The 23,860-nt window shown below is 36.3% G+C and overlaps 1 protein-coding gene across 1 annotated transcript in view; it reads left to right on the forward strand.

The window, feature by feature from the left end:
• PLG (plasminogen) overlaps positions 1 to 23,860 on the forward strand; it is a 46,258-nt gene that overhangs the window by 7,854 nt on the left and 14,544 nt on the right. The window contains exons 5-13 of the mRNA XM_087969328.1: positions 4,661 to 4,800; positions 6,428 to 6,548; positions 7,732 to 7,850; positions 9,031 to 9,190; positions 10,754 to 10,881; positions 11,706 to 11,916; positions 12,785 to 12,930; positions 14,518 to 14,666; positions 22,277 to 22,370. Of these exons, the coding sequence (XP_087825454.1) occupies positions 4,661 to 4,800; positions 6,428 to 6,548; positions 7,732 to 7,850; positions 9,031 to 9,190; positions 10,754 to 10,881; positions 11,706 to 11,916; positions 12,785 to 12,930; positions 14,518 to 14,666; positions 22,277 to 22,370 (1,268 nt within the window). The remainder of the gene's footprint in view (positions 1 to 4,660; positions 4,801 to 6,427; positions 6,549 to 7,731; positions 7,851 to 9,030; positions 9,191 to 10,753; positions 10,882 to 11,705; positions 11,917 to 12,784; positions 12,931 to 14,517; positions 14,667 to 22,276; positions 22,371 to 23,860) is intronic.

Below are 23,860 nucleotides of genomic sequence, written 5' to 3' on the forward strand. Positions count from 1 at the left end.
AGAAGAATAAGAGAAACAATAGGACAGGGACGGTAGGCACGTTGGTGCGCTTATGCACGCCCCCTACAGACCTCTTAGGAAAGGGGTGAGGTCAATAGTAGACAGTCTAAGGTTAAAGTTTTTGGGGTTTGGGAAGAAACTACAGAGTCGGGTAGAGTATTCCAGACATTGACCACTCTATTGCTGAAGTCGTATTTCCTGCAATCAAGTTTGGTGCGGTTAACTTTGAGTTTGTATCTATTGTGTGCTCTTGTGTTGTTATGGTTGAAGCTGAAGTATTCATTGACAGGTAGGACATTGCAATGTATGATTTTATATACCATGCTTAAATCAGACCGAAGATGGCGTAATTCAAGGTTTTCTAGTTCTAGAATTTCAAGTCTGGTGGCATAAGGTATTCTACAATGAGTAGAGGAGTGGAGAACTCTTCTTGTGAAATATTTCTGGACTTTCTCAATTGTGCTAATATCAGATACGTAATGTGGGTTCCAGACTGATGAACTGTATTCGAGTATTGGTCTAGCAAATGTTTTGTATGCTCTGGTTAGTAGTGTGATATTACCAGAGAAAAAGCTACGTAGGATTAGGTTAACAACTCTTAATGCCTTTTTGGCTATGTAGTTGCAGTGGGCTCTAGCACTTAGATCATTAGAGGTGAGTATTCCAAGGTCCTTTACAGAGCTTGGGTCATCAACAAGATCTTGACTATTCAGCTTGTATTTTATTTTTGCCAATATGTAAGACAGAGCATTTATTTGTTGAGATTTGAACTTGCCATTTGTTTGACCATTCTGATACACAGTCAAGATACCCAAGATCTTTTTGTAGGGTAGCAGTATTGTCTGTGGTATTGAACAGCTTTACATCATCAGCGAAAAGAACGCAATTGCTCTTAATATGATCACAGAGGTCATTTATGTAGAGTATGAAGAGAGTTGGTCCTAGAACACTGCCTTGGGGGACACCACTATTGACAGGTACAGAATTTGATAGGACGCTCCCAATTTTGACCATTTGTTGTCTGTTTGCCAGGAATGCTTCTATCCAGTTATTCAGTTGTCCAGAGATACCATAGGATTTTATTTTTAGGAGTAGTTTGTCGTGAATCAAAGGCTTTACAGAAGTCTATGTAGATTGCATCTATTGCTTTGCCCTGGTCGAGTTGTGTCGTCCATATGTTTTTGCAGTGTAAGAGTTGCAGATTACAGGATAGTTTTTTTCTGAAACCAAATTGTTTATTGGAGAGTAGGTTGTTTGTCTCTAAGTGGAGGATGATGGATTGGTTAATAATTGATTCCATGACTTTACAGGTGACGCAGCATAAGGAGATTGGTCTGTAATTTTCAACTAGGCTTGGGTCTCCCTTTTTGAAGATGGGGATGACTGTGGCTTGTGACCATAGGTTAGGCAAGGAGCTGGTCCTGAAAGATTTTTCAAAGATTATGCTTAGAGGTTTGGCTATGGCAGTGGATAGCTTTTTTAAGAAGTAGGCACATATTCCATCCGGTCCAATAGATAGAGATGGTTTTAGATTGCGTAGTGCTTTTTCAACATTGTCTTCTGTAAAATCGATATGTATTAGATCATTGTTGTTATCTGTGGTACGGCTAGGAAATACTGGGCATGATCCATTGCTGTTTACTGCAATTGATTGATTGGTGTGATATTGGCTATATAGATTACCCAAAATTGTTCCTTTAATTAATTCAATCAACGTACTATCTTAACAAACCTACCATGCCAAAAAGAAAATCCAATGCCAAACCACAACCTAAAGAGAAGATAATCCCCACCAATGAACCACAAGACTCCTGCACATGCCTTAAATGCTACAAAAATCTAAAGGATAATGAAAACTCCATCAAATGTTCTCTGTGTAAAAAATACGCTCATCATGACTGCTTGGGATTAACCAAGCAATTTATTCAATACCTGGAATCATCCAATGAGTTTCCATATCTCTGCAAACCATGCAAACCCAAACTGGATCTGTTGGAAAGAGTTGATACCATTGAAACCATTGAAACATCCCTTAACACCATAATAGCATTCCTGGACGCCGTAAAAGAAAGAATATCCAACCTTGAAAAAAAAGACACAACGCAAAAACCTGAACATCCAATAGCTACTAACCACATCTCTACCCAACAACCACAACCCAATCCAAAACCCAATCCACAAATAAACACAACCCAGACAAATATTGATATCCCAATCCTCATCAGAGAAGTTGTTGAGCGTGAACGGAAACGTCCAAACGCCATCTTATTTGGTCTAGAGGACATCAATGACAATGATGACATCACAACTGTCCGAAACATAATCAGTGATTATCAAGCATCAACCATCTCCGCTGATGAAATACTTGACATTTCCCGCATTGGCCGAGAGCTCAAAAACAGAGATGGCTCTGTGGCCCCACGCTTGTGCAGGGTCATTTGCAAAAATGAATCAAGCAAACGTAAATTCATTTACACTATAAATTCACTCGCCAAAACCAACACCAACCATAAGAACCTCCGTTGTCGCCCTGACCTAACCATACAGCAACGTGCCCGCTCCCGTGTACTCCGCACCAAACTCAAAAAACGTCTAGACAATGGAGAGAAGGACCTGTACATTGACTACCATGCTGACTGTATCAAAAGTAAGCCACACAACCCGCAACTCAGCTTTAACCCTCAACCACAACCCTACCTCAACCGATCCACCATCACCCAAGACTAGGCACGCACGCCCCTAACTACCTCAATTCCAACTACTGCTGGCCTTAAATGCAAACTACTCAATGCAAGAAGCCTCGTGAATAAAATACCTGAATTTTTCCTCCTACTAAATATGGCTAAATTCGACATTATATTTGTCTGTGAAACATGGCTCAATGCATCTCTCCCTGACTCCATTACCACAGTAAGAGACTATCATGTTTACCGATCAGATCGTGAAATTCGTAGAGGAGGTGGTGTTGCTATCTTCTATAAAAAAGTCCTTACATCTAAAAAATATCCAAGTTACCCAGGAGCTTGCTCTTCCTGAGACCATCATCTGTGAACTATCCTTAAATATCACAATTCAATTCTTACTATGTTACAGAGCACCTGATTATGACATCGAACATGTAAACAAGCTAAATACATTACTAACATGGGCTGCATCCTGCCCATACCCTTTTATCTTTCTTGGCGATTTCAATCTACCTCATATTGACTGGACCCTAAATGATTGTACAACTGAAATCATACACACAACCTTCTACAATGCTATTACAAATCTGGGACTGGAACAACTAGTAACCAACAACACTAGACTAAACAACTGCCTCGATCTCATCTTCTGCAATAGTTTGAATTTAATTTACGGAATACAAACTAAAGAACCCTTTTCCAGCAGTGACCACAATATGATTGTCTTTTGTCTCAACATACGCCCACACAAAAATCACCACAATGATGTAATCCCCAATTGTAACTTCAAAAAAGGCAACTATGATCTTATAGACAACGATCTCTCATCCCTTGATTGGCAATCTCTATTCACTGGATGCAATACTGTTGAAGACCATTACAACATATTTTTACTTGAAGTCAAAAGAGTCATCAAACTATATGTACCAACAACAACTCCCAAAACAAAACAAAAAAGCAGATTACCCATAACAATAAGGAAACTTCAATCCAAAAAGAGATCACTCTGGCGGAAAAACAAATCTGGTCACGTTGCCAATTTCAAAAGCTGATACAAAAATTTATGCCACCAGATAAAGACCGAATGCATCAATTATCACATTAAACAAGAGGAAAACCTTCTAAGCACCAATTCCACCCATGCTTTTTACAATTTTGTAAACAACAAACTAAAAGACTCAAGGCCTATCCCACCCTTGATAGGACCTGATGGTAAAGACTGCAACGACGACACCATTAAAGCCAACATCTATAGAATGGTAGAATATTGGGGAAAGCAGTAGTATAAGCAAGAAAGAAATGCTTTTACCCATGTGAAATCTCCAAAGAGAAGCACTGTCTTTCTGTTCATTTTGCCCCAGGTGGGATGAGGAAAAGGTGAGCAATTTCAGCTCTTCCTGTCTAGAAGCCTCCAGCAGTTCTAAATGTTTTCTTTTAACAAGTTAAACTCTTGTTGACTGTGTCCTGATAACATTTCTTTGTCCAACCCCAATGTCATTCAAATAATGCGTAAAAAAAATCGAGGACTCCAGTGAAATTGAAATTTCCACAAGTTCAGATCAGTTTTATTTTCAAAATGGTGGCCATTGCAGCATTTCCGGGGTCATGTAATCATGATTTATGATGCCCTCTGACAGCTTCCCCCAAGAAAAGTGAATGGGGAAGTCTACAGGAAGTCAGAAGTTCCCCCCCACTGTTGTTGCTTTTTTGCTTGCCTGTGATCAATTCTGTTTATCTGTTTGGGTCTTTCTTCTTGAATAAACTGATATTTTCTGCTTTAGTTTTCAAAGCAAAGTGGTAGCAATGCCATCCAAAAATAATTTAGTGTTCATTCTGGTCAAATCAGACTTCAGTACCTTGCTACCAATGGATGATTAAATGAGTCACAAGGTTGTCTAATAGAGCTTAATCTTCTGAATCTCTAAGAAAAAAAGTATGACTTCTGCAACAATAGTCTTTTCTTTTCTTTTTGTTAGTTATAGACCTTCTGATTATCCTAATGCTTCACTAGAAGAAAACTACTGCAGAAATCCAGATCATGATGCTAAAGGTCCCTGGTGCTATACAACAAATCCTGAAATCAGATTTGATTTTTGCAACATTCCTGAATGTGAAGGTAGAATTGCACACACTGGAATTTTAGTTCCTCAAGAAAATTTTGAATGCAAAGTATTGTTCTTTTTAATGACATATAGGTAGAAAATCAATTTTCTTACCTGCACTATACAATATTTAGGAAAAAAAGTAAAAATTGGAGTAGCACTTTCTTATTTAAATATGATAGAACATGAAAGAATGCTAGCAATTATTTAAAAAACGGTAACTGAATAGTTTCCCAAGTAAATATCAATTAGACATAATGTTATTTCATTCTTTTTTAATAAATAGAAAATATTTATTTTCTATTTCAAATAAAATAAAACATGAACATAATTATAATAATATCATTGAAGTGATCAAGGTGTAATGATAATTATTTACATATAATTAACCTATGCATGTTTCATGATATGGAACAGGTTAAATTAAATAGCTATAGATTTATTCTCAAGAAATGTGTAACTTCTCTAACAATAGCATTTCATAGATAGAAATAGTTTAATAATAATGAAAATGACAATATTTTGAAACATTTATAACTAATAGAAGTTGAAACATTTGCAAATGTAGAACAAATATTGTTATATTTAAAAGTTATTGTTATATTTAAGCTATTGCTGTACTAGTCAACAATTTGATGTTCTTTTGTTTGTAAATGACTGTTTTTTTAAAAGGCAAAAGTATTGTATGATAGAGATGAACTTTATTACAATAAATTCCCTGTAGGCACCAATTGGTCCATTTACAACCAATGCAGGTCTACACAAATGCCAGACGTATGCAGAAATTTGCAAACCATTGAGCAAAGTGAGAAGTTCTGTGAGAAGTTCTATTCATATAAACCTTGTAATACACTGGAGAAAAGCTCCCCCATTTGTCCTATTGTAATATCTTTTTAATGATTTGGCAAATCATCATGCTATGTCTGCAAGGTGCTAAAGATTATCGTGGTCCCTTGAGATTTAGTGCATGAAAAAATAAAACAATAAATAATTACCAGAGAAAAATTGTGTATCAGCCCATACCTGATGTGAATCTCTTTAGACAAAAACAAGAAAGAGGAAATCATTTCATAAATCAAAAGGCAATGTCAATAGATGTGTTTATGTGTAAGGCCTAGAGTAATAGTGTGTATGTGTGTGTGTATATATCTATATATCTATCTATATCTATAACTATCTACACACACACACACATGCATACACATACAGTTCTCTTGGCAAAGTTTTTCAGCAGTGGTTTGCTGTTATCTCTTTCCTAGGGCAAAGAGAGAAGGACTGATTCAAGTTTACCCAGCTAGCTTTGTACCTAAGATGGGACTAGAACTCTTGGTTTCTAACTTGATGCCTTCACCATCACACCATTTACACTATAGTGTAAATTAGGTGTCTACAAAGACAAAACAAAAATATTAATTTGTAATTTTTGTTTAGAGTTAGCTCAAAGCAATTTCAAGAACTAGTCCTCACCCTTCTAGATTCCTTATAAAATGAGAAATGTGATCGCTGAGCAATCTAGAATAACAGATCCCATTTCAGACAGCAGAAGACTTGGGCATCACGATTCCTGCCATCCAGAGGACAGAAAATAAAATAATCTAGTAGGATAAATCTGCTTCACTCACTTAATATTTATCCTTACAGAGGAGTGTATGCACTGCAGTGGGGAAAACTATCGAGGCAAAGTTTCCACCACAGAATCTGGGCTCACCTGCCAGGCATGGGCTTCTCAAGAGCCTCACACTCATGGATACATTCCTTCCAAGTAAGTCTACAAGCCTCAGTTTCACTTATGGATCCGTTATTAGTGACATATGGGGAAAAGTCAAAGTGTGCGTGGGAAATGAAAAATTTCAGGTAGCTGATTCCTTGAAAATAAAAATAACAATATACCTTATTTTGAATGTAATATATTAAGCAGCACACATGGTTCACTGGAAGGACTTTTACTTCAAATTTCATTAGAGTGACTGAAAATAGTATTTTTCATCTGTACCAGATGCTTTGGCATCTAACAAATAAGTCTTTGGTTGCTTCTTTTAGCTCAAAGATGTAGTCTGAACAGAAATAATGTAATTTGACATGCAGAAATATCTGTTCACAGGGCAAGTGGTTGAAAAAAGCCAAGACCCTAGATGTGAGGGTACAATAAAAGTCATTGTCCCTTTTTACACATTACAATCAATGCATTTACTCACACTAGTCTTACTATCTTGGATTTTGACACACACACATACACCCCAACACCCACATTTACATAATTTTCCATGGTGATACAGGTAGTCCTCAACTTAAGATCACAATTGAGCCCAATATTTCTGTTGTTTAGTGAAACATTTGTTAAGTGAGTTTTGCCCCATTTTACAACGTTGCTTGCCATAGTTGTTTTCTTGTCACTGAAGATGTTAAATAAGTAAAACGGTTGTTAAGTGAATCTGGCTTCCCCATTTACTTTGCTTGTCAGAAGGTCGCAGAAGGTGATCAAGTGACCCCAGGAGACTGCAACCGTCATAAATATGAGTCAGTTCCCAAGCATCTGAATTTTGATCACATGATCATGTGGTCATAAGTGTGAAAAAAAGTCATAAGTCACTTTTTTTCAATCTGGTAGTAACTTTGAACCGTCACTAAATGAACTGTTGCAAGTTGAGAACTATCTGTATTGGGCAACATCCAAAGGAAATTCTGGTTATCAAAGAGAATTTTCCTTTTTCTCCACTACCTTTATTTCCCACACATCAAATCTGCTCTGAGTATTCTCTGAACTACCAGAAGAGATTAACAGGAATAAATTTGAGATCACAGAATGTGGAAGTATGGAATGGGAATACAGGTATACATTATCTTGGGTAAGCACCATTCTGTCAACATTGAAAGACCATTGGGTTAAAGCCCAACCTGTCAAGAGATGGTAGGCTGACATTTCTACTTTTTCATCCAATATTCAGGTTTCCAGAAAAGAATCTGATATCAAATTACTGCCGTAATCCGGATGGTGAGCCACGTCCTTGGTGCTTCACTTCCCTCCTGACAAAACGCTGGGAATTCTGTAACATTCCACGGTGCGGTAAGTATCATTTATCTAATTACTGACGCGCAATAGTTATAATAGAGTAACAATTCTGTGGAGAAAACAATGTTTTAGTTCAAGCAGGAGAGTTTGGGTGTTTCCTTTCAATCTTTTTAAATTGGCTGTAGCTTTTAAAAACGGGTAAAAGGCAAAAGGTATCATTAATGCTGCTGAGGGGGTAAAATATGATTTGGAAAATAAAAATAAGCTCCCAAACAGATTTATAGTGGACACCACAGGTTGGTGTTTTTTTTTTCCAGGTGGGTGGGGGGTCACTGTCCCAGGAATATGAATAGATCTTAAGTGATATCACCATCAAATCACCAGGATTGCGGCTTAGTTCAAGTGAAATGTTAATCTAATAAGAAATATTTTGACAACAGGTAAACAATTATTGAATATTCAATTTAATTGCTGGCTATTAATAGCTATACTATAATTAAGGCATTACAATATAATGTGTAACTTGAACATTATTATTCTGTGCCATAATCTGTACATTTCAATTCAGTGCAACTTATTCTTCTGTGATGTCTCTTTTATAAATGTAAAAAATATATACAAATAGAATATGTAGGCTATATTTTTAAAAGACACTCTTTCAAAGTGGCGTTTAATAGCAATAGCAATAGCACTTATATCTCATTTGACAGTGCTTTGCAGCCCTCTCTAAGCAGTCTACAGAGTCAGCATATTGCTCCCCAACAATCTGGGTCCTCATTTTACCCAGATGCAAGGCTGAGTCAACCTTGAGAATAGCATATCTATTCTATTTGTCTATATGGCATATATATTCTCTATATATCTATATTTTTAAAATAAGAAGTGTGGTACAGGTAGTCCTCATTTAGCTACCACAACTGTTGTTAGTGAAGTGGTCGTTGCTAAGTAAAACTGTGACTGTGGTTATAATCTTACTTCAGTTTTCCTTTGCTTTACAAACCCCGCAAAGGTCATAAATGCAAGGATTGTACACAAAGTTACTTTTTTTATCACAGTATAACTACAAATGGTCACTAAATGAGGCAGTCACTAAAGGAGGACTATCTGTGATATTATTTTCATATGCAGTAGCTTTTTTTGGCTTTTCACACCTGTGGATTGCCAGGACCTTGCCATTTTTAGCATACAGATTCTGAAGGTGCTGATTTCTTTTACATTACCTTTGCCGATATAGCTACATCTCCACCAGCTATTACGGGCCAACAGTGTCTTGTGGGAAATGGAGAAGATTATCGAGGAAATGTAGGAGTGACAGAATCAGGAAAAACCTGTCAATCATGGGCATCCCAAGAACCTCATGCCCATGGAAGAACTCCAGAGAACTACCCTTGCAAGTATGTTAAACAGCTCTGTCATCACCTTGTCGCTATGGTAAAGAAAAAAGCGAGGCACTCAGAAACAAACCACACACAGTTCAGCTATTCTGCTTCCAAGATAGCAATAACAATACCACTTCACAGTCCTTTACAGCCTTCTCTAAGTGGTTTACAGAGTCAGCATATTGTCTCCATCAATCTGGGTCCTCATTTTACCCACCTTGGAAAGATAAAAGACTGAGTCAACTTTGAGCTCAGTCCAGATCAAATTCCTGGCAGTGGGCAGAATTAGCTTGCAATACTGCATTCTAACCACTGCACCACCACGGTTCTATTGGAGCTGCGTCTTTTCTCTCACTTTCTGAAAATCAAGGAGAGGGCATGTGAGTTCAACAAGTTTCAACCAGCAATTCTGTTCAAAATTCAGTCTCAGGTTCATTCTGCTACCTCAAGACTTGGCAGAGATCTCATGTCTGCCAAGTAGTATGCAACTTGTATTAGGCATCTTAAAAAACGAATTGGCTTTCCTCAAATTGAAGGCTTCCAGCTGGTGCCAACTGGTTATTATGGGTATTGAAGCTGAGTTCATTTAGATTTGGTAGATCACATAAAAGCTAAGCAGGCTTGATCTGGTTAGCACTTGGATGGAAAACCACTAAGAAATCTCAAGGAATCTCCCTTTCACTTCCATCCCATCCTCCAAAGGATGGAAGGAGTTAGTGACAGACTATTTCAACGCTGTTCAGTGGTCGGATTCAATTTTTTTTTACTACCAGTTATGTGGGCATGGCAGGGGAAGGATACTGTAGTCTCCAGTCAAAGATGGCATTTGCCAGTTTTCTGAACTACTTAAATTTTCCGCTACTGGTTCTCCAGAACTGGTCAGAATCTGCTGAATAGCACCTCTGATGCTGTTGCTAAAAATACCACACATAGATGTGTTCATATAGTCAGGGATTAAGTTTATCTAAAGGAAGGCTTCACCCTGACCTTAATTTGGGGAAGTTAATGGTGCCCAAACCTCATGTGGAGAAATGTAACCTAAGTTTGTACTCTGATTTTTATTCCTTTATCCATTTTCAAGGAAGACAGTGTGCAAAGTGTACAAAGGATAGTGTTCAAGGGACATAGTCTTACTTAGCATCTTTCAAAATAGTGGGTAGCTCCATATTGTGCCAAGCTCCAGCATGGCTTATTTATTTATTTTTGGCTTAATTTAATGCATGCATCTTTCAATCATGATGTATCATTCATTCATTCATTCATTCATTCATTCAATTCTATAAATTCTCATCATAGCCAATGTTCCATAAAGGGTGAGCCACTGCGGAAAAATGTCTAGCAAGTTATATATGGAACGGCCCCCTATGGCTTCCTTAACAAACTCTCAATGAAAAATCCTTGCAATGAACCCAACCATTGCATTAAAAAATGGGCGCAGAATCAAATTAGAATCTGAAACTTAATGGAGAATTTTGATTTTTCAATACCTGTTTACAAGCTACCAACTCAGACTTCATGTTCTAGTAATGTTTACCTCTCTCTTGTTCCCCTCTTGCTTTTATGCACATTTTATTTCAGAGATCTGAAAGCAAACTATTGTAGAAACCCTGATGGAGAGACTAAGCCTTGGTGCTATACAGCTGACTCAAGTTCCCGATGGGAATACTGCAACATTGCTAAATGTGATGATGTCATCACAGTTACTGGTAAGAATATTTATATTTGTATAACTGAGAAAGGGGTGAAGTAAATAAAATGTTTTGAACTTTAAAAGAAAACTAAAGTAAAATTGAGAAATAGAAATAGACTTGGCAGGTTGAGTGAATTCAATATGATTTATGTAAAGCATGTTTTAAATACAGATGTTGTTATAGCAATAGTAATAGCACTTAGACTTATATACTGCTTTATAGTGCTTTGCAGCCCTCTCTAAGTGGTTTACAGAGTCAGCATGTTGCCCCCAACAATTTGGGTCCTCATTTTACCCACCTTGGAAGGATGGAAGGCTGAGTAAATCTTGAGCCTGGTGAGATTCGAACTGCCATACTGCTGGCAGCCTGTGATCAGCAGAAGTATCCTGCAGCACTGCATTCTAACCACTGTGCCATCGTGGCTCTTTATGCTTATTACATTTATTTCATATTAGTGCTTATTTACAGAAAATGACAGGAGCAATTTAAATGTTGATAGAAATCTTCTAATTTTAGAAATACAGTCTGGAGCTCAGCTATTAAGAGGAGCGTGAAAAGAACTTTCTTCTGGTTAAAATATTTTGGACAGTGGCTTGGAACTACTACACACTTGTAAAACAGAATGCACTTTATATTAACAAATAAATAAATAATATATTGTCACCAAAATCATAAAGAAAAATCGATAAAGAAAAATAGGAAGGGTTGCACTGTTATTACTATACAATTATGTGAGAATGGGACATTGATAAGATTGATTTTAAGGTCTTTGGCAACAAAGAAAATACTACAATTTCCCACAAGTTTTTTTATTTCTGCTTTTTTTTCCTTTAATGTAGCTACTGTCCCTGTTGTTCCTCCCCAAGTACCTCAACAGGTACCTCAACAAGTACCTCAACAAGTACCTCAACAGGTTGATGATTGCTATTATGACAACGGCTCAAGTTATCGGGGTACTACTGCAGTGACCACCACAGGAAAGAAATGCCAAGCATGGGTTTCTATGCAGCCCCATCGTCACTCTAAGACACCCTCTGCATTCCCAGCTGCGTAGGTTTCTTGAAGTGTTCATTATCTGTTGTGTGTGCTGGCCATTAAATGTCAAAATTCCCCTGGGTACAAAATAGCCATGTTCAGATCATACACAACAGGAACAGTGAACAGTCTCTCCTCTCTCCAGGTTATGACAGTGATCTCAGTATGTAGCTGATCTCCATGTAGAGAGATCCATTAGAGATCCTTTCCATGAGCAATCATGCTATGTACTTGGGCAATTAGCACCTCAGAATACTTCAGCTCAACTACTTCAAATCAACTGCTTCTGATTGTTCTCCACTTCACTTTGGATAGAAAAGGACTTCGTATGGGTGTGATGATCAAACACAATGCTCAAATACTTTGGCCACCAAATGAGAAGAAAGGACTAAATGGAAAAGACCCTGATGTTTGGAAAGACTGAAGGCAAAAGAAGAAGGGGACGGCAGAGGATGAGATGATTAGATAGTGTCACTGATGCCATGAACATGAATTTGGGCAAACCTCGGGAGGGGGCCCCTGGTGTGTTAAGGTCCACAGGGCCGCAAAGAGTGGGACATGACTTAGCAACTGAACCAGGTGTGATAACACCTGCAGGGTGATGAGATAGTATTATATATATTTTATAACTACATAATACCTAGGAAACTATATGGGACAAAGAGGAAGCCGCACATTTATCACAACATGTAGATTTGTTGGCAGAACTTGTAGAACATTGTTCTACGATGAGAGATGCTCTTCTAAATGTATGGGCTTAATAATTCATCCTTTGTCTGTAGATATTCTCACCAAGAAATATTCATAATGTACTTTCATCACCAAGTTGCCCATCTCTGCTCTATAACATAAGATTTAATTCACTTTATCCATTTATTAATAGAGACTTGAGAAGGAACTATTGCCGAAACCCAGAGGGTGACACAGCACCCTGGTGTTATACCACTGATCCTCAGACAAGGTGGGAGTACTGCAACCTGCAAAAGTGTGCTAACCCAGAAACTTCACAGACATTGACAGCAAACATGGGTATGACTTCTCCTCTTGTCCTAGAACAAGCAACCAGGCAAAAGCCACTCTTAACTTGTGAACGCCATTGTTTTCAATGCAGAAAAGAGTTATTTAGTGGCTGGAGATAACTCCAGCTCAAGCCATGAGGTTTTTAAGAGACCATTAGCAATCCATAGCCAAGTTCATTGTTCTTTATATCACGTTCTATTAATTTTTCAGATAATTATTTCTGAAAAATTTGTGCATGAGAGCAGATGAGCAGATGATTAGGACTTAGAATTCCAAGGCTTCTTTTTCTGATGAAGCTATTTCCTACCTCTGCCCTCCCCATACTTAATTTTGATTTTTTAAAGGAATTTGGTACCTTGAGTTTTGGGGATTTTACCATCACATCTCCATACTTTATTCTTAATCTGAACCTTTTCTTCCTAAACTTTGTTTATTCTTTGTCTATACTTCAATAGAAGTCATATTTCATTTCTAATGATTTTTCAGTGACAATTAGATAATTAAACTTATTTCAAGACAAATAGATATAGGACTGAAGACATTTACTTACTTGAATATAAGTCTTATTGACCTGTGTGGTCAGTGTTTTGAGTCATTATGTATAACATTGATGCTCAGGTTTCATATTGAAGTCCCACCAAGGATTTTGTCATGGAATTGTGCATGAGCTACCAAAGCAAAAATAAAGACATTTTAATTCTGAGAAGGAAATTTGTTTTAATAGGAATCCCACTATTATAGTATTCATTTATTCCATCTGTGCAGTGCAATATTTCATTGAATACTTTTACATTGACTGGTTCTGCCGAGGCTATTTTGAAATTCCACTTTACTACATGTACCAAAAGATTGAGACTCACTGATCTCTATCATCTGTCTGTGTGTCTGTCTATCTCTCTCTCTCTCTCTCTCTCTCTCTGTGTGTGTGTGTGTGTGTGTGTGTGTGTGTGTGTGTGTGTGAGAGAGAGAGAGAGAGAGAGAGAGAGAGAGAGAGAGAGAGAGAGAGAGATCTTTTCTCTATCTTTCTGGGCTTACAATCTGACCACTTTTGAAATCCCCACTAAAATTGTTCCTAATCTTCCTTCTTTCCTATTTTACTTCAATCTCTTTTGCTTTATTTCATCTATTCCTTCTGTCTCTACTCATAAACCTCCGGTGATTCTAGATTCTTAATTGGGAGATTTTAAAAGTATTCATTCCCCCTTTTCTTCAGATTATCCATTCATGTAAACCTATCAGATAGACCTGAAAAATTTGGGCCCTTTCACCTTAAACTCAGCACCTACCACATGTATGTTGAATTGTTTTTAATGCCCTTTGTGGCTACAGTCCAGAAAATGTCAGAAATTAAAACTTTCACAAGTAATCTGGGCTTCACTTCTTGCAACATGAAAATTTTGCCCTCAGATATTCCAAATGTTCTTATTTCAGACCACAGTTACCAGTAAAATGAATAACTGTTAGCTGTCGGGCCTATTCCCCCACATACAATGGTAGCTCCCAGAAATTCTCATAAATAGCTATTCAACCTGTGCTGAAATAAACCTGTATTCTATGTAATAGCAAGTTCTAATTCATCCTTTTCTCTCTTTAAAGACTGTAGGGTTGGAAGTGGCAGAGACTATCATGGACATATTGCAACCACAGTGAATGGTAAGACCTGCCAAGAATGGCAGTCACAGGTCCCTCATCAACATACTTCTTTTACACCAGAGACTCACCCAAGGTCAAGACTGGAGAAAAATGTAAGTACCATTGGCCACAAGAATCAGGCCCCTGATTTAACAATTGTCAATAAGAAAGACAAAAAAGTCTGAATAGTGGACATAGTAGTATCTGGAGACAGGAGAAGAGAAGAGAAAGAGCTGGAGAAAAATCACAAAATACGAAGACCTGTAAATAGAAGTAGAAGGACTATGGCAAAAGAAAGCAAAGATAGCACCAATAATAATAGGCACTTTGTATAGAATCCCAAAATATCTGCTACATACCACCAGCCTTGATAAGCAGATAAAATTGCCAGATTCCATCTAAACATCTGGCTGACTATGTGACCAATTAAAATAATAACAATGTTATCAGACAAGCTCATATTCAGGTTTATGACAAGAATTATGAAAGTGTTGTTTCCCCATCAATATTCTTGCTCTTGGACATGATTTCTTCTTTCCCCCCTGTTATTTCTATCCTTCCCTTCTCAATCAATAGCCTATATCTTGCTCTTTTTTAATAAAAGTTTTTATTTTTTAAGACAAACATATACAAACAAAACATAAAAACATAAAACTATCTTCCATTTTATATACATACAGTGTGTCAGTTACAAATCTTTTGTACTATCCTTTCGTAGTCATTACTCAGTTTATATAAATTTTCACATTGTCAAACTAGCATATGCTTATATATTATCAGTTATTAATCATCCATGACTAAACTATTTATTCTATCATTTTAAACAAGATATTCCAAATTTTATTTTGAAGTTTATATTGTGCTTTCATCCAATGTCTATATTGTATTTTATATCAATCTATTAACCTTCTGTTACAAAATTATCTAATTTATGACATGACCATGTCTTTTTGTCCAACCATTGATAAAACAAATCCCATATCATATAAAATTGTTTATCATCTTGCTCTCTGATTTCAAATGTCAATCTACTCATTTCAGCACAGTCCATAATTTTCTTAATAACTTCCTCCTGCATAGGTATATTTTCATTTTTCCAATTCTTAGCAAATACAATTCTAGCTGCTGTTAAAACATTTACAATCAAATATTTCAGCTCTTTATTGTATATTTCTGGTATAATTCCCAATAAAAAGATCTCTGGTTTAAAGTCTATGTGTTGTTTTATCATTTTTTCCAACCATGTGTGGATTTTAGTCCAATATCTTTTTGCATTCGAACATGTCCACCACATATGGTAATATGAACCAGGTATCTGATGACATTTCCAACATTTACCCAATTTGTTCTTATTCTCGCGATTTTCGTCGGGGGTAGATGCCACCTGTAAAACATCTTATACAAATTTTCTTTATGTGCAGTTGACATTGTCATTTTATAATTCTGAGAGTACAATTTTTGCCATTTCTCTAAATTGATCCTATATCCAAAAATTTTCCCCCAAGCAATCATCGTTTCTTTAACTTGTTCTTCCTCCAACTTAAATTCTAATAAATGTCCATAGAGTTTTGTAATTACCTTTTCATCACTACCCATCAGAGTTTTATCTAAATCTGTCAACTTATCATAAATACCTTCTGTTTTAAAATCTTTATCAAATCTAGATTGTATTTGCAGATATGAAAACCAATTCATTTTTATACCTTGTTCTTCCAATGCTTGCATAGATTTAAGTTCACCCTTTTTATTCAATATCTTACCATATCTAACTGTTTGTTCCTTTTTATATATTATTGGATAAGAAAAAGCTTCAATTGTAGATATCCATAATGTAATTTTTAAGTAGTATTGTCTTTTACCATCCCAGCAGCAAGTCATGCCCTTCTAAGGTTAATAGTCTACTGTTCCTTAATGTTATCCATTCCTTTACCCACATCAGATTTGTCGCCTGGTAATACAGCTCCCAATTGGGCAAGGCAAACCCTCCTCTTGTTCTTGCATCTTGTAACAGTTTAAGTTTTATTCTCGCTTTCTTACCCTGCCAAATATATTTCAGCACAATTCTATTTAAGTCTTCAAAAAACTCTTTCCCTAGTCGAATTGGAATTGTCTGGAATAGATATAAAATTCTAGGCAATACATTCATCTTAATTGTAGATATTCTCCCAATCAATGATAATTGTAAGTTTTCCCATTTTGTCAAATCTGTCACAATCTACTGTTCCTCCTTCAGTGTGCTACATCTTGGTGTAATGTATATCCCTAAATACTTAACCTTATTTGTGACCTGTATTTCTAAAACTTCTCGCAACTCTTTCTTTCATCTTGCTAACATATTCTTTGTTAATATCTTTGTTTTATCTTTATTTATTTTCAAACCTGCTACTTTTCCATATTCTTCTATCTTTTCTATTAATTTAGGTGCTGTTTCCAATGGATCCTCTAATATAAATACCAGGTCATCTGCAAAGGCATGCAATTTATACTCTTCCTTTTTGATTTTCATTCCTTTTATTTCTTTTTCTTCTCTAATATTCCTATTCAACACTTCCAATGTTAACACAAACAGCAGAGGCGACAGTGGACAACCTTGTCTTGTCCCTTTTCTTATATCTATGGATTCTATTAATTCTCCATTTAGCATAATCTTTGCAGTTTGTTTATGATATATCGTTTCAATGGCTTGGATAATTTTTTTACCAATTTTTGTATCAATTGCAGTAAGATGAATCACCAACTCACTTTGTCAAAGGCTTTTTGTGCATCTAAAAACATCAAGGCCATTTGCTTTTCAGGATGTGCCTCACAGTATTCCAAAGTGTCCAGAATTATTCTCCCATTGTCTTTGATTTGTCTCTTTGGCAGAAATCCATTTTGATCAGCATGGATAAAGTTATTTAAATATCTTTTCAGTCTTTCTGCCAGGATTGAAGCAAAGATTTTATAATCTGAATTTAATAGGGATATAGGTCTATAATTTTTAACTTGCTTCAGGTCTGTATCTTCCTTTGGTATAAGTATAATATATGCTTCTGACCATGTTTTGGGTATTCTCTTCTTTGACATAACTTTGTTCATGACTTCTAATAGGTGAAGATTCAATATTTCCTGAAAGGTCTTGTAAAATTCCACTGGCAATCCATCTGGACCTGGGGCTTTTCCAACATTCTGTTTTTTTAAAGCTTCTGTTAATTCCATCATTGTTATGTTCCCTTCTAGCATTGTTTCAATATCTTTGGGTACCTGGGGTAATTTCACTTTCTGTAAATATTGCTTAACATTTTCTTCTTGAATAGTGTCTTGATAATACAATTTTCCATAGTAATCTTGTATAATTTTTTTCTTCTCCTCATTTCCATAGCAAACATGTCCTTCTTCATTTATTAATAGATTAATCCTTCTTGATTCTCTTTCCTTTTTCAATGTATAGGCTAACCATCTGCCTGGTTTGTTTGCGTCTTCAAAGTAATTCTGTTTAGCATTTTTAATTTTTTGTGCTAATTCCTCTTTTTTCCATTAGTCCCATTTTATGTTTAGTTATGTCCATTTTAATTTTAATGTCTTTTTTTGCGGGGACTTCCGTAATTCTTTTTCCAGTCTTTTATAGTCATCTTCCAGTATTTTGAAAGTCTTTTTCTGTTTTCTGTTTCTTTTCCTTGTATAGTCTATTATCAAGCCTCTTGTGTAGGCCTTCATCGTGTCACAGAGATTCTGTAAAGATGTATCCTCTTTTCTATTTTCTTTAAAAAAGAAAACCAATTATTTCTCTATTTTCTGTTTAAAGTGTTTTTCCTTTAATATCATATTATTTAAAGTCCATCTAGATCTCCTCTTTTGTCCTTTCCAAATGACTGTCATTGGGTTGTGGTCTGCCCAAGTGCTTGTTTCTATTTCAATTTCTTGTGTGTTAGCAAGTAATTCTGCTGACATCCATATCAGGCCTATTCTAGATCATGATGCATGTCTGTTTGAGTAAAAAGTATATTGCTTATTTTCCACATTTCTCTCTCTCCATGCATCTTTTAAGTTTGCTTCTTCTATCATTCGAAAGAAAGAGTTTGGTAGTATCTTTCTAGTTTTCTTTGTTGATTTCTGCGTTTTATAATCCAATTGATCATTAATTATTCCATTGAAATCTCCCATCATACAAATATTAGCATAGTCCAGTTCAATTATTTTCATATGTAATTTCCTGTAAAATTCTTCTTGGTTGTCATTTGGAGCATAAATTGCAATTAAAAGTGTTTTAACATTATTGTCCATTATTTCCACCATCAAAATCCTTCCATCGTCATCTGTATAAATTAGTTCTGCCAAAATTGTATCTCTAATATATAAGACCACACCTCTTTTTTTACATTGTGTCAACAACATGAATAATTTCCCTAATTTTTTTTGTTTCAATATATATTTGTGTTGTTTTTTAATATGTACTTCTTGTAGGCAAATTATGTCAAATTTTAATTTGTCTAATTTATGAAATACATTTCTTCTTTTAGTAGCTAAATTAAATCCATTTATGTTAATTGTAATCAATTTTCTTTCATCCATATTAAGCTTTGTAAGAGGGTTTTATTGCTCTAGTAGATCTTAGTTCTCGTTGCTCTCTGGGTACACCACCTACTGCACCTTCTTTTTCTTTTTCACGTACTGCTATATACTCCTCTTGAAATTCAATTAACGACTCTTCTTTTCTTGTGTCTTCCTCCTTTCCTCTAAGATATTCTAGGTAGAATAGCTCATCTTTTTTGACTGTCAATTCTGTGACTTTGTTCCTGCCAGGTGAACAAGAGGCCTTCTGGCATCAGCCATCTGTAATTTACTCCTCTTTTAAGTAACTCTTTAGTCAAAAATAAATATTCTCTTCTCATCTCTCTTACTCTTCTTGGTACCTGTTTCAGCACCACAATTTCTTTGTCTTTGTACTTTAATGTTTTCTCTCTTGCCACCTGCAGTATCTGTGTTTTAATAATTTTCTTGGTAAATCTGATGTGAACTTCTCTTGGTAACCTATTTCTCATTGCATATCTTGTATAGACACGGAATACTTCATCTCTCCCATCCATCATCTTCTCTTTGGTTATCTCTAACACTTCTGCCAATATTTCTGTCATTATTTCAGCAAGGTCTTCACCTTTTTCTTCTTCTACATTTTGAAATCTCAGGTAAAATTCTGATTTCCCATCCTAATGGTCCACTCCTGCTATTTTCAACATCACTCAATTGAGTATCAATATCTCCAATTTTCTTATCTCTTTGTATATCTTTTTCATTTTTCTTAAATCTGTCCTCATATTTCATCATCATCTGCTGAATATTCTCTACTTTCTCATCTGTCTTTTCAGTTCTTTTGCTCAATATTCTCTATTCTCTTTTCAATCTTCTGGATTCCTTGCATAATCATCTGCAATGTCACTTTCTCTTTCTCCTGTTGTAGCATTATCTGTATTGATCATTGTCCTCCAGATGGTGAAGAGGAGGCTATTGGTATTGAGGAAGCTGGGCCTGTTGTCTTTCTGCTCATCTTATAATACTTATCTGTAGAAAAAGAAAGAGAAAGAAAAAAAGGAAAAAAAAGGGAGCAAAAGCAAACAGCTGCTACTCCAAAAAATAAAAAAGGAGAAAAATCTTCAGGCACTTGTATACTTTAATCCAATTAGTTGCAGTAATATGCAAAAAAAAGAGAAGATGTGGGAAAAAGAATAAAAAATTTTTTGAAAAAAAGAGGATGGGGGAAGGAGGAAAAAATTAAAACAATTAAAAAATAACAGTCTACGTATTTCTCTTAATATAAAAAGAAAGCAAAGGAAAAAATTATATTCTAGTTCCTGGGTTAAAAGGTTAAAATCCAAGTATAAAAATCCAAATAGAGGGGAAGTAAAAAAGAAGGTAAGAAATAACAAACAATTATAATAGAAGGCAAACCACTGCCACTAAATATCCAAGGTTCTTTGGTGAATCAATTCAGACTTTCCAGTTCCAGTATCTTCAAGGTCACTTCAATTTTCTTTCTTTCAACTTCAACTCCAGAATTTGGCTCTCTATAGTTTCACAGATGAGCACCCGTATAAACAATCTGCCATGCTCATCCCACTATCTATTTCAGTGCAAAGCTCAGAGTCCTCAAGTATAACACAAATACACAAAAAGAAAAAGAAAAAAAGAAAACAGTATATCCAAGCCTCTAGATGGCAGTGCTACTTATTTTTCTTCACTTTCACTTTCCCTCATGTATCCAAAGCCAGGAACAGAAAAAAAGTAAGATCTTTTCTTTTTTTAAAAGAGAAATAAATAAATCTCAAATCAGAAAGAAGGGTCTTAATCAAAACAGACTTTCAAGAAAATTATTTTTTAAAAAAAGATGAAAAATTTAAAAAGACCAGTCCAGTTTAAAATTGAGTAGCTATGCCAAATTTCAAGTTCCAATAAAAAGGGGAAAAAAAGAAACTTTCATTTTAACTAGCTTAATCTCACCACTTAAGCTCTTTTCTCTTTACTTTTAATTCCACTTTAAGTCTTTCAAGGTGTTCTCTCCAAAAAACAATAAGTAAAAGTTCATCTCACCAAACTGACACACTTTCTTCCGATCTCTTCCGTTCTGGAGCTATCCCAGCTTCAGCAGCTTGAATGGCTGCCTCTCTGCTACCGGCAAAAAGGGCTTTTCCTGGATCAACCAGGGACTTTGTGATGTCTCTGGGATCAGCAAGATGTGCACTTATCAGTCACTGTCTCTACAGGATGGTTTAGGTCTGGTGGGACCATCCAGCAGCGGAGATATCGACGGTGATCTTGGAGGATCAAGTTCGTGCATCGTACCGCCACGACGCCAGCTCTGCCCTCACTCTAAAATGTTTTGTATTACAAAACATGACACTGTAGTAGTAAACTAAATCAGTTATTACAATGTTTTTTTCCTGCCTTTATTATTTTTTATAAATAATTCAAGATGGCTGACATACTTTATGCTCCTTCTTCCTCCTATTTTTCCTACCACAATAACTCTGTGAGGTGGGTTGGGCTGAGAGAGAGTGACTGGCTCAAAGTCATCCAGCCAACTTTCATGCTTAAGGCAGGAGTAGAACTCACAGACTCCTGGTTTCTAGCCTGGTGCTTTAGCCACTGGACCAAACTGGATCTCTAGATTCTTAGTATTTGCATAACCTAATTGAAAATGAGACACTGCAAGACTCAGACATGGTTGAGGCTACTGAATTATGGTTAAGGCTACTAAAAGAAGTGTAAATATTTTTATTTGTGATAAGAGAAATGGAAGGCAGCAAAAAAGTCTCACTCTTGAATGGCAGACCATGATTTCTGAGCAAGTCAATATCATGTTGGTACTATATATAAATAAATGACTACTATTTCGCCTCATATTTCCATAACTATGTTCATTTCATTATACCAACATTTACTTCGGCTTCATTTTTTAAAATAGTGTGCTAAATATAGTTCAGTCTTGTTAATACCTGTGTGCCCCAGAAAATAAGACTGGGTCTTATATTAATGTTTGTTCCAAAAGACACATTAGGGCTTATTTTTCACTAGTCTTATTTTGGGGAAAATATGGGCCAAAATGCACCCATCTGGATGACGATCTTAACTGGGGCTTATTTTTGGGATAGGGGTAATATTACGAGCATCCTGAAAAATCAAGCTAGGGCTTATTTTCTGGTTGGGCCTTATTTTCAGGAAAGCACAGTATTACTTTATTTCTTTATAGTACTGCAGAAATCCTGATGGTGATACAAATGGTCCTTGGTGCTATACAACAGATACAAATAAAATCTGGGATTACTGTGACGTTCCACAGTGCCGTAAGTACACTATTAATAACTGTATTATTATTAGTTTGGGGACGAGAAATCCTTGTTTAGTGGGAAATAATGATGGATGAGGCTGCAGTGGGATGACCATAACTGGCAATGACTATTTAATTTTTATCATCTTCTCTTATTCTGCTCTTTACTATATAATTTACTCTCCCTGCCCAAAATTCTTCTCCCCACATTCAGTTGAGTAATTTAGATTAAGGGAGATCCAGATTAAGGCCAATTGATGTCCTGTCCTAAGCGTAGCCCAACAATGATGGCTCTTTGGTTCTTAACCAAAAAGACATTAAGACTCAATAAAAGTATAAAGTTGAATGTTGCAGTGAAAGTATTGAGAGCAGGATAACTGAGGAACTCTGTGTTGCTTCCCCCACTGCCCTTGATACCCTAAACACATGCTTATTTTTCTTAATGATTAATTGCTGAAGAAGATAAAGGCTGCAGCCGGTAGTTAGACTGCTGGTTCCCATTGCTGACTTCTCAATTTCATTTAAAAGGTTTTATATCATCTCTCTCTCTCCCCCTCTGCCTCTGTCTCTCTGTCTCCATCTCTCTGTCTCTGTCTCATATATCAGTGATCCCCAACCTTTTACGCCGCGGCCCAGTACCGGCATCAGCTGGGCGCCGCGACCAGTACCCGGCATCAGCTGGGCGCCGCCATCTTTTTGATGAAAAAGTGCTTCCGGTGACCTCACGGAAGCACGTTTTCATCAAAAAATATGGCGGCGCAACGCTCGATGACTTTTCCAGGTAGAAATGGCTTTCTCCCGGAAAAACTCACCGGAGCGCTAGCGCCGCCATCTTTTTGATGAAAGCGTGCTTCCGGTGAGCTTTCGTGAAGCACTTTTTCATCAAAAGATGGCGGCGCCTGCAACGACCCGGTAGGAGTTGTTCCGCGGACGGTGCCGGTCCACGGACCGGTGGTTGGGGACCCCTGTCATATATCATCTATCTATCTATCTATCTGTCTATCTATCTATCTATCTATCTATCTATCTATCTCTATGTATGTATGTATATCTATCATCTATTTCTCTATCCATCCATCTTTCTCTCTCTCCTATCTATCTATCTATCTATCTATCTATCTATCTATCTATCTATCTATCTCTATGTATGTATATCTATCCATCATCTATTTCTCTTTCCATCCATCTCTCTCTCTCTTCTATCTATCTATCTATCTATCTATCTATCTATCTATCTATCTATCTATCTATCTATCTATCTATCTATCTATCATTTAACATATATCATCTAATCCAAGTGTCTTCAAACTTGTCAAGTTTAAGACTTGTGGACTTCAACTCCCAGAATTCCTGAGCTAACATGACTGGAGGAGGAATTCTGGGAATTGGAGTCCACTAGTCTTAAAGCTGTCAAGTTTGAAGATCCCTGATCTAATCTATCAACTATCTAGTTTGATCTATCATCCATCCATCTACCTGTCTGTGATCTTGATGTACCATGACAAT

The sequence above is a fragment of the Notechis scutatus genome, chromosome 1 (assembly GCF_049901735.1).
Source record: "Notechis scutatus isolate UNSWTSFEM ecotype Mainland chromosome 1, rNotScu1.2, whole genome shotgun sequence".
Lineage (NCBI taxonomy): Eukaryota > Metazoa > Chordata > Lepidosauria > Squamata > Elapidae > Notechis > Notechis scutatus.